Genomic DNA, 11,692 nt, shown 5'->3' with positions numbered 1-11,692 from the left:
AGCACCGTAGTGTTTCTTAGTATTGATGCCTCCTAAATGGCTGGTTATCACCAAGGTTTCTCTACCAGGCATCCACTGTACTCCTCAGATCCCTGCTACCCATAATTAGATGCTATTTCTCTAATAAAGAGCATAGAGCAGTTTGTAAAATAATAAATTCTAAGCTTGATCGCAAAGTTGCTTATTAACTCTTTTTAAAAAATATTTACTGTATTTGTACTCTAGATAAATAGAGCCATAATTTCATATCTATAGGGACTATTCTAGGATCACCCTTGAATACAGAATTGCTCATATTTCAGTTCCATTATGTAAGATGCCATTACATTTTTCATGTAACCTACACACATCCTCCCTTCTACTTTAAATTATCTCTTGATTACTTATAACACCCTGTATAATATAAATGCTAAGTGAACGGTTGTCATATTGTTTCTGAAAAATGAGGAATACACCTATTTGTGCCCATTACATATGAAGAGGGTTTATTTTTTTGTCATATATATTTTCAAGTCAACATGGAACCAGAAGAGGCAACTGTAAGGTCTTTACTTATAGAATTATTGAATTAATATTCTCTAGTTCACGACTGTCTGTCAGGCAAGGACATAGGTGTTTATGGTGTACATGTGTATTCCTACTTACATATTTAAACAGTTTTTTTCCTATTTCTTTAAAACTATGTAGCCCAGTGGTAGAATGTCATTGCTTCAACAGATTGAGCATGGGCCACATCCTTGATGGTTTTTCCTTTCCCATCAGCAAGGGACACCTCTCTTACTTCATACACACACTTTCCTTCACCAGCGTCTATGACTCATTGTCAGTTGCTTCTGCCAGCTCTGTACCCTCCAAGGTCTTTGCTAATTCAAATTCCGCTGTCTTCCAAGTTGACTCCAACAGTAATTGCCCTCAAGCCTTTCTGGTTACTTCATCTTTATCCCGAGACTTCACAATCTTATTTCTTAAGCAGAAAGTTGGCGCCACACTCCAGGGTATAGGTCTCCAAATGTAAGCGCCTATTTACTTCATCTCATGTGGCACTCAGCACTTAGTAATGTACATTAACAGAATCCTACGCCTCCAGAACCACTTTGAAAACATAGTGTTAGATTTCCGGGCATTGCTTATATTTCTCCAGAGGGATTGTGTGTGTGTGTGTGTGTGTGTGTGTGTGTGTGTGTGTGCAGCTTACAGTGTCTGACCAATGTTATGTGTAGTGCCTACACCGCTCAACATCCTGCCTCGTTTTGGCTCCCTGGTTGAGTCGGTTTTGTGACTCCTTATAGACCCATCAAGTAGACTATTAATGACACCCATCCAGCCAAGGGTTCAGAACACTCTGTAGAGGAGGAGACCAAGTCCCGAGGACCTGCTCGCTTTGAAAGCCATCAGAAGCCCCAGAGATGAAAACAAACAAACAAACAAACAAAAAAACAAAAACAAAAACAAAAAACTCTCAGCCGTCACCCCAGATAACCCTAGTGCATCTCAAAGGCATTAGGCTTCCAGAGACTGCCAGACGGAAGCTCTACCCTCACAGTCTTAGTCCTAAGACGCTGCACCCGGAGCAGGCGCGAGCCAGAGTGGGGCAGTCAGGTCACCAGGAGTGAACAGAAAAGGAAGCCCAGAGTTAACAGGCGCGGAGCCTGCCCGCCGCCCGCCCTCACCCTTGCAGGTGCACCGGGCAGCGCTGGCGCCCAGCAATCGCCCGCCGCTCCGGGACGGGGCGGAGGGGCGGGGCTTGAGGGGCCCGGGGGCGGGGCTTAGGCGGCTCGGGGGCGGGACCTCCCGGGTGGCGACGCGCTGCGCTGACGTCACGGGCGTGGGCCGGCCCAGCGCGTCGTCGGTGGACGGGGCGCGGAGCGCGGCCGGTGGTTCGTGCGGCCGCTGGGCGTCCGTTCGCACGGCCGCGCGCCCTCCGCCCCGACGAGGCGTCCGCGGCCGGGCTTCCGCAGTCATGCTGCGGTCGGCGCGCCTCGCGCGGCCCCTCTGAGTCCGGGAACGGCGGCGAGCGCGGCGGGCTCGGGTCGCCATGCCTACCCGTGAGTGTGGGGCCGGGCGGGGAGCGCAGGGCAGGGCAGGGCAGGGCGAGCGCCTCCAGGGCTCCAGGAAGCGCCGGGCGGCCCCGAGTTAGTGTCGCCCCGCCGGGCTGCGGCGGGGGCGGGGGAGCGGGGATCTCAGTGCACCCTGGGGCGGGAGAGGTGCGGGAACCGACGGCGGTAACGGAGATCGGGAAGGACCCGGCTGATCCCCCCACCACCACCTCCCCGCCCCAGCGCGGCCCAGCGCCACTCTGAGCACTGCGATCCTCCGAGGCCTGTGCCGCTTCCGCGGTGGGGACGTCACACGGACAGACTCCCTGACGGACTGGGGGTCCCCGGGTTCGGTGTCAGCCTGACTTCCTAACCCTCGGCTGACTCAAACTGCGGGTGACTCGCCCGTCCCGCGTGGGACCCGGGCTCTGCCAACAGCCAGTGTGCCAGCTGTCCCCTAGGGACGGACGCCGGGTTTGCAGACGAGCCCGTAGTGGAGGCTTTGGGACCTTGCACTACGAGGTGAGGTGCTTAGCTCAGTGCTGCCAGGGGCCCAGATGCTCGCAGTTGAGACTTTAAAGCCCCTGGCCCACCCGGATTACGTGCAAACTGGACGACTGGCTGGCTCATCTCGGACCTAGAAGGCGTCATGATGCTGGTGATGGGTTTGAGATTCTTTGCAAGTTAGGGGCCCCTTTGTAAGTGTGTCCTGTCGCAGAATCTTTATAAAGACTTGTGAATGTGGTCTCCCCCCCCCTTGGAATTCCTAACTAGCCCCGCCTGGCTTGGTTTCTGGAGACATACCGGGTACCAGATTTCTAGACTGCTTCAAATGTCCGTTTTTTTTTTTTTTTTTTTTTTTTTTTTTTACCCTAGTGTTGGGCAAAAGAAAACAAAAATCTTAATAATAGAATGGGTAATCAATCTACTAGTTGTGTCATCTTTCACCTTAATGTAGAGGTCAGTTTATTATTTTCTAACTTCATGTTCTGTTATTCAAGTATTTGAAACTGGCACGGTGATGGTCGTTTTCAGGGAAAGCAGAAGGGAGGAGGATAAACCAGTGTCTGAAAAGATGAGACTTCATGGGGTTGACTGGGCCAAATGTCCATCTGTAAAATGATGAAGCTTTTGTTATGTGTTAACATTATCTGGTTTCCTAGAGAGGATGCAGAGAACCTGTACTTTTAGGATGCTTGATTTATTTACTCTGCCCAGTGAGTTTTAGAAGAACTCAGGTGTCAGATTGCGTCCGTGAGTGGAAGGTCATAGGAGATGTTTGTATACCGTTCATATTTGGTGCTATGCGCCTCCTGTAATTGAGGAGATGCTGATGTGGACAGGGGGTGCAGATCTGAAATAGTAGCTCTTGTTTCTTCTCCCCTGATGTGCAGAGCCCTTAAGATGTCTGAGATTGTGTGGTGGGCAGGGTGCTTCTTAGACATCCTGTTTCTAGAGTATACTGCTGACATACTGAGTTTATAAGCAGACACTTCAACACGGTCACTGTGTTATGAATGCTTTTAGGATTAAATATGTGTTATAATCTTTTTTTTTTTTTTTTTAGAGATGTTAAGTCAAGAGGCTTATTTGCAGGCCCAGCTAGATGCTTTTCTACAAAATTGAAGGGTTGAAGAGGATCACTTTAGTCTCGTGGGTTCTGGAATTCTGTAAGCAGCTCACAGAGAAGTAATTGTGTTGCTGTTTTTATTACTCACTTGGAGTTGAAATGACACTGGTAGGAGAAGCCAGCTTCACATGCTGGCCAAGCAAATGTGTGTCTCATGGATGTTGTTTAGGCAGCCAAGGACTCCTTGAGAAGCAACTGTAAGGATGCCTGCCAGGAAGGTGCCTACACAGAACAGTTCTTGTTCTTGGCATTCTGTGATAGCCTGTAGCAGGCTGACTTCAGGCTTGGCATTGGGTGGTCTTTTCAAACCTAGATTTGATACACTGTTAAGCTTTTAATTTCAGAGGGTTTCAACTTTTATGCCAGTATTTGAGTTGGAAGGAAAGTCAGGGTTTCTTAGTCCATTTTTTTTGTTTGTTTGTTTGTTTATTTTTTAAGACCAGGAGACTGAGACATTTTTTTTTTTTCTCTTTAAACCATTATTTTGTTTTTAGGCAGAGGCTCATTATATACCCTAGAACTTGTGGTCCTCTTGCCACTTCTAAAGGGTTGTAGATGTTTACCACTGTGTGTGGGTTTCAGTGAGTTTTGATGGCTTCCCTGAGGTCATAAATGGAGTAGAACCAGTATTTGAACAGAGATCTGGCATCTTTACCAGGATCCACATTGAACACAGATGATGTCTATTTTTCCTTAGCCAAAGCTGAATGAACTGTTTTGTTTGTTTGAGTTACATTAAGACAAAAATGGTAGCTTTGCCAAAATTCTATGAAACTTTGTGTAAGCTTCCAGAGAGCTCATTGTTTGCCTGGATTTAACTCTTGCCACTGGAACTTAGGAAGGCAGCTATGGACTCTGCAGGTGTTGATGGTCTGTTATAAAGGCATGGATTTAAATTCTCTAGCAGACTGCTTATTATGTGGAGGGGGCTTCTTTATCCACATCTCGTGCATGAAAACAGTCCAGTGAAACGTGATCTTATATGTGAGAAATGGTTATGTATTAGCTGGAGGATTCAAACATTGAACTGTTGTTTGCTTTCAGTGAATGACTAATGCTTTCTTTCTTCCTGTAGACATCAGCATTGCTATCTGGTCAGGTTTGTTTGACTGTGGTAATGTGGGTATCCCTCTATCCTCAGATAAGGCTCATTACACTTAACTGTTTTTCAGTGTCTTCCAGAAGTGGCAAGTGAACCATGAAGGATAGGTGATAGCTGAAGTATTTCTTTTTAGAAACACATTACATGCTGGGCATTGTGGTGCATGCCTTTAATGCCAGCATTTGGCAAGTAGAGTCAGGCGGATCTTTGTAAGTTGAAGGACAGCCTGGTCTACAGAGCTAGTTCTAGGACAGGCTCCAACAACCCCCCCCCCACCTCCCCAAAAAGAAACACATTACATGTTTTAACTTTTTACCACAGTGACAGACCTGACTGAGAAGGAAACAGCTTGAGGAATGATTTAATCTGACCCGTGGCTCCAGAGGTGTCAGCCCAAAGTCCACAGAGTCCATTGTTTGTGGAAGGACAGAGACATCGTGGCCCAAAGAGTGGGAGAGGGAGCTTCACGTGAAAGCTGTTCACCTCATAACAGCCAGCTAACAGACATAGAGGAAGCACCCAGGCATAAGCTGTCCCCTTCAGAGGCCCACCCCGCAGTTACTGCATTTGCTTCCCAGTACTTCATTCTGTTGTGCCTTCATCCCTGGGTTGACTTTAGTTTTCGGTGCACTCAGGCCACATTAATGCTGACCAGCTAACAGCCAAGCTGGTGGTTGGTGGTCAGTGTCACCAGTTTGACAGAATGCAGAATCAGTGAGAGGACATGCCTTTGGTCATATTCATGGGGGATTATCTTGACCAGGCTTATTGAGATGGAAATCCAGTGCACTCATTCCTTGGGCAGGAATTCCTGGCTTGATAAAATCAAGAAAGATTTCTGAGCCCTGCATGCACTTGCTGTGCTTTCTCCTTGTGCATGCAATGCATCAGCCACTTCCCACTCCTTTGCTTTGTGCATGCAATGCATCAGCCACTTCCCACTCCTGTTGCTTTGTGCATGCAATGCATCAGCCACTTCCCACTCCTGTTGCTTTGTGCATGCAATGCATCAGCCACTTCCCACTCCTGTTGCTTTGTGCATGCAATGCATCAGCCACTTCCCACTCCTGTTGCTTTGGGTTTTCTGTCATGAGTGACTAACGCCTTGAACTCTGAGCCAGAAAAGCCCTAAAGTTGCTTTGTCAGACTGTGTCATCACAGCAACAAGGAAAGGAGCTAAGAAAAAGACTTTAACAAAGCTCAGTGATCATTTAACTTTGAACCCATAAAGCATGAAAACGTAGGCACTCATATTACTGGCTTTGGAGCCTTTGTTCCTTCATATTTACTTACTCATACATATTGATATTTTACCATTCTCTGCAGCCTTCTTCCTTCACCCAGAGTAATAGCTGAAGTTTTGTTATTTTTCTTTTTCCCTCTCACAGTGATCTTTGTCTTGATACTGCTTTGATTGCTGCCTAGGAGACCTTGTGTTTCTTTTATTTTTTAAACAGTCTCTCTGTGTATCCCTGGCTAGCCTGGACTCACTGTGTAGACTTGATGTATTCATACCCAGAGATCCACCGGTTTCTGTCTCTCAAGTGCTGGGATTAAAGGCTTGCATCACCAGCACACCACACAGAATTTGTGCCTCAGTTAGTTCCATTCATGAGCAAGTAGAGCTGCTTTAAAGATTATGTAAATGATATGACAGAGGGGAAGGGAGCCAGAAATGGAATAGTTTCATGTGTTATTGTAATGCAGAGAAGCAGTTAAGGACTAACAATATGCTTGAGCTGTCACAACCCCTTACAGTGGCTATTTGTAGACACACTAGCAATTTCTAGCTTACTGGCTTCTTTATAAAGACATGTAATAGTCAGATTTTACCAGACCTTCCTGTATGCTTTTTGATGTGTAAGACAATACAGATGTCTGCGCTTTACATTGTACGTGAGAGTTTTCCAGCCTTGGCACCATTGATTCTGTGGACCACCCATTTTGGTGGCGGTGGGCTGAAGGAGGGTGTGATAGCAGGGCCTGTCCTATGTTTTATAGAATGTGTGTAGTTGCATATTTGGCTTTTATCCACTAAAGCCAGTAGTATCACCTACTCTTCCCCAGGAACCTCAAAATTCTAAGAACCAACATTTCCAGACATTGCCTTTTATCCTCTGGAGGACAGAATTAAAATTATACCTCATTAAGAACTGCTCTAGTTCTAAATATTTCAATGTTATAGATCAGGCTGTGCCCACAGCCTGACCTGCTTTCACACCATTAGGATGCTCAGCCAGCCTGCTCCCCAGTGATGCCTTTGCAAGGAGCAGAGGCTCAAGCAGCCTCCAGGCCCAGTCTAGTCAGCAGTGATTTGTTTGAACTTGACCTGGCATTGACTGATGAGCATCCTTCAGGGATCAGGATGGCTAGCATTTCTTTTCCACTATCTCATTCTTCTCAGCAGAATTTTTGGGTATTTTATGCATCTCCCAAGCCATCTGAATGAATTGTTGGGCAGATGAGGCTGGTTTTCTGAGGGACCTCAGTTTGTTTCTACTTTAATTTTAAATGGACAATTTAAAAGCAAAACCAGCTGAAGCCAGGCTCCTCTGGTTTTCTAGGGCAATGATGATACTTCATCATCATTATTATTATGGTCCCTCACCACCCACATACATGAAAGCAAAGAAAGCTGTTTGTGGCTGAGGAGACTGAGCCAGTTCTGTTCTTCCTTCTTGTTCTTCCTTCTTTTATGTGTGTGTCTCAAATGAAGGGATGCCATGGTTGAACTCTGGCATGGAACGGCCCAGTTGTCACCTAGTGTTTCTGTAGTAGTGTGCTGGGCTACTGTGGGCAAACCTGAGTCTCTGTAGGATATTACATTTTTCCTTAGTTCGGTTACTCTTCTTTCCCTTTAGGTACTAGATAGCACAATTCTGGATTTCAGTAAAGCAGATGTCATTACTCATGTATTTTCAGAGTATCTCTGAGTCACAGTATTCTTGCCTGAATTGCATTTTGATTACAGGCTCTACTTTGTCGTGTGTGTGTGAGTGTGTTTGTGTGTGTGTCCCCGTGTGTCCATGTGTCTGTGTGTATTTTAGTTATCTTTTTAAAAATTTATTTTCTCATATTACGTCCTGACCTCAGTTTCCCCTCCCTCCTGTCCTCCCAGGCCCTCTGCCACCACCTTCCGTGTCCCCCAGACCCATTCCTCCTTTTCCCTTCAGAAAAGGGCAGACCTCCCAGTGATACCAACCAGACATGGCATATCAAGTTGTAATAAGGCTAGGCACCTCCCCTAATACTAAGGCTGGCTGAGCAACCCAGGAGGAGGAAAAGGGTCCCCAAAGCAGGCAGAAGTCAGAAACAGCCTCTGTTCCCACTTCTAGAAGTTCCACAAGAAGACATTCGTCTCCTGGGGCTTGAAAGAGTACCCCATTATCCTGAGGTAGTAGGGTGATTATTGGAAAGGCGTTTCAAATATTTTCAGAAGTAAAGGCATGAAAAGGCCCAGATGGGCCACGAGCCACCTGAACAAAGATGAACAAGAAGATAGGACAACAGTTGACCCAGGTTAAAGATCTTACACACTTTGCTAAATGAACCTTATTTGAGAACATGATGAAAGTCCCGCTGACTCTTACCCCAGACTTTCTATATACTAGGAAGTGCCTGACACACAAAGCAGGACTGGCTAGAAAAATCGAAGCAGATCACCATGGGAGTGAAGGGTGTTGGTACTTGACAAAAATATACAGCTCCAAGTATTTGGCTTTTGCTGTCTTTCTGCTGATTTTTACATCTTTTGTCTTTAACTTTCTCTTTGTTTACCAAAATCCTGTAGTTATGTAGATGAATTCTCAGCATGCCTTGGTAAAAATTAATGTACACAAAAAATTTTAACTCAATCGTAGACTCCCCTAAGACAAAAATTGAGGGTAGACTAAATAGCTGTGAAGATATTTTATCCAGTTGGCAAAGGGGCTGCTAAAACCAGGAAGTGTGCCATTCAGCTGGGTCATGCTTTGGCCCTAGAACCCAGGCCATCTGGGAGTGTGCTCACCACATACATCATATTTTTCCATGAAAGACAAAAGGGGTGAGGAAAGGAGTATGGTAGAATCATGATAGAAATCATAGCTTATTAAATTAAAAAATGACTGCATTATTTATACAACTGAAAGCAAAATACTACCAGCCTTATGTAGTTATTATAAAAGAGTAAAATGATTGATGAAGGTTTAGGGGAAACGTGGCTCCATTTCATTAGTGAAGAATTGCAGATTAAGCCAAAACCAATTTTGGCGTGGTAGGTTGTCAGAAGCCTGTAACAGTAACCTTCAGGAGCAGTGTTCAATTCAGAAGACAGGAGTGCAGATCTCTTTGGAAAGCACATTAACAAGATATTATCAGCAATCTAGGGTTTCTATCCATTGCCCCAATAATTTCACTTCTAGGAATCTGTTCTTAAGAAATGATTAAAGGGCAGGACATTAGGATATTTTTGCATCCAAATGTTTGTCATAGTATTTATAAAAAGTGAAATGCAGGAACTTATGTACAGTAATAGAGGATTGATCCATATGGATAATAGAAACCCTTTGAACAAAATGTCATGCATTCATGAAAAATAGTAGCCATGAAGCCTGGCTTTGGTAATCCCAGCTCTTGGGAGGCTGGGTTAGAGTGTGAGGTAACCCTAGGCCACATAATGAGATTCTGTCTCTAGTAAACAAACTAGACCAAAGTAGCACCATGAAGACATGTATACAGTGTTTTTGTCCCATAGCACAGACTGGCCTGAAACTAGCCATCCCACTGCCTCAGCTTCCTGGATGCTAGGATACAGGTATGTACTAGTATGCCTGGAAAATTCATTTTTTTTTTAATTTGTGTTTTCCAGATTGTCTATAATTATCATTCTGTAATTTGAAAACAATAGATGCTGAAGGTTTCGGATTTAATACATCTTTTTTCAAAAGCCAGAATGAAACAAGGCATTAAACTACTGAACAGGTTCTTCCTGTAGACCAAAGACTGGAACTCTGAAAAACCACTCACTTGGTGTTAACTGTATAGGAAAGTAGTGTCTGGCGTATGTCTGATTGCTCTCAGATGCGCAGAGATGTCAGCAGGGAACGTCTTGCCGAGTGAGGTTAGTGCAGGTGAATAGGCGCACAGGAGAGGGGCACATTTATCGCTTGTCTTGTCTGTTTGAGGTGCTGTGCTTCGTTAAGTGGTGGTTTCAGTCTTGAAACCCTGAGAAGGGGAGATGAGTCACTGTGGGGGAGTTTCCTTTATGGGAAGTCGGTAGGGTTTTGTAGCTTCTTTGGAATGACTGTCTTGTGTGGAGTGAATACAGTTTTAGGTAGGCAGGTGGGATCCCAAAGTGAATGTTGGCAGCTCCTACTGTGATTAATGTCAGCCTTGTCATAATTCAGTCATCACGTGCTCACTCATTAAGTGAGCCAGCTCTGAGGATGTTCGGAAGCCAACAGGAGCTAATCATACTTCCTTCTTTCCATGGAAGGAATCCCGTGCTGGCATTCTTGGCATATTCATCTCGTCATCTCTAACTTTGGATGTTACTGGTCGGTATAATTCTAAGTTTTATTGAAAAGGGAAGTACTGCTTTGGTTTTCCCCCCCATTGTACCTCTGAATAAGATTTGTCTATTCTAAAATTAGCTGGTAAACCTTTTCCTCCACAGCCTCCAAGAGGAGTTCTAACTGCCGGGATTCTCTCCCCTCACTGCCTTATTTGAGTTATTCAGTGGTACCCTTTCTTTGTGCCACCTGCACTCCGGTGGTTTCCTGGGTAATGCAAAGTGTTCTTCACACAAATGCTCTCTAATGGGCATTTTTGAACAGCTGTCTTGATAATTCACTACCGTGTTCTCCGTGCTGTGGTTGCAAGTTAAGTTTAAATGGCTCTCACTCCTGCTGAGCAGACAGATGAAGTACAAGGTCCCATGTTTCTCATTATGATTCCTGGGATCTCAGAAAATGCAAAGTACACCTGATTAGCAGACATCCTGGGAACTGAGGAAAGTGGTCCTGATTTAGGAACTCAGTTCAAAGTATTTTTACTGGGTATCAGATTCAGTAACTGACACTATCCTCTAGGAATTTGTAGATGGAATATTATATTTATGTAGTTGCTTGGATGTAGATGTAGAAAGACTTATTATCATATTATAGAAAGACTTATTATCATATTAGGACCAGCATGTTGGCAGAAAAAGACAGTTACTTTATGTCTTGCCTCGACATGTACGCACAGAGTGGGTGTCTGGAGAGAAAGGACATTCAAGACAGATACATAGCTGTTGAGCTTCCAGGTCTGAGACCATACAGTGTTGTAGATGGCCTGTGTAAATTTCAGAAGTCCATTTTCTCCAATTTGCAGTACTGATGAAAAGCAAGTAGGAAACTTGTGTGTTATCTGTCCCTTTACTTCTTCCTAATATTTTACTTGCCCTTAAAGGGATGAAGTATACTTGGCACAGCCCACACACTTATTAGCCTTGCTGTAACATACTATCTTCACAAATGGAACAATTTAGATCCCAGAAAGAGATGACAGAAAGATGGACCAGTTGTATTCGTAGCAATTTTATTTACAAACAAAAGTTCATCCCTTTGGCCTGGCATAAGATGCTTATTGTTTTTAACCTTTATTGGAGCACATAGGAAGGGAAGCTTGAGATCCTTTGGAACAAAGGTTTTCAAAATGCCTTCCACGTAGGTGTAATAAGGTGTTATCTGGTAGAGATGCTGAATAAACTAAGTAGGTGGCCCGCTCAGCTTTGTTCTTATCTCATTTGTGTCTTTAATTTTAGTAGGAAAGAGACATTGACTACTTTTAAAAAGTGGATAGAAAATATAAGATGTTTTAGAGTCAGAAAGCTCAGGGACTCTGAGGCAAACCTCACAGCAGTTTAGCTTACGATGACTCACCATTTTGGACCAACAGTCT

At 44.7% G+C, this 11,692-nt stretch overlaps 1 protein-coding gene across 1 annotated transcript in view; it reads left to right on the top strand.

The window, feature by feature from the left end:
* Positions 1–1,831: 1,831 nt before the first annotated feature.
* Positions 1,832–11,692, top strand: part of Efr3a (EFR3 homolog A) — a 77,816-nt gene continuing 67,955 nt past the window's right edge. Inside the window, exon 1 of the mRNA XM_051202531.1 lies at positions 1,832–2,045. Coding sequence (XP_051058488.1) covers positions 2,036–2,045 — 10 coding nt within the window. The 5' untranslated portion in view covers positions 1,832–2,035. The remainder of the gene's footprint in view (positions 2,046–11,692) is intronic.

Source organism: Phodopus roborovskii, unplaced genomic scaffold, assembly GCF_943737965.1.
Source record: "Phodopus roborovskii unplaced genomic scaffold, PHOROB, whole genome shotgun sequence".
Lineage (NCBI taxonomy): Eukaryota > Metazoa > Chordata > Mammalia > Rodentia > Cricetidae > Phodopus > Phodopus roborovskii.
Note: the sequence above shows the minus strand (reverse complement) of the source record. Positions and strands in the feature narration are given on the sequence as shown.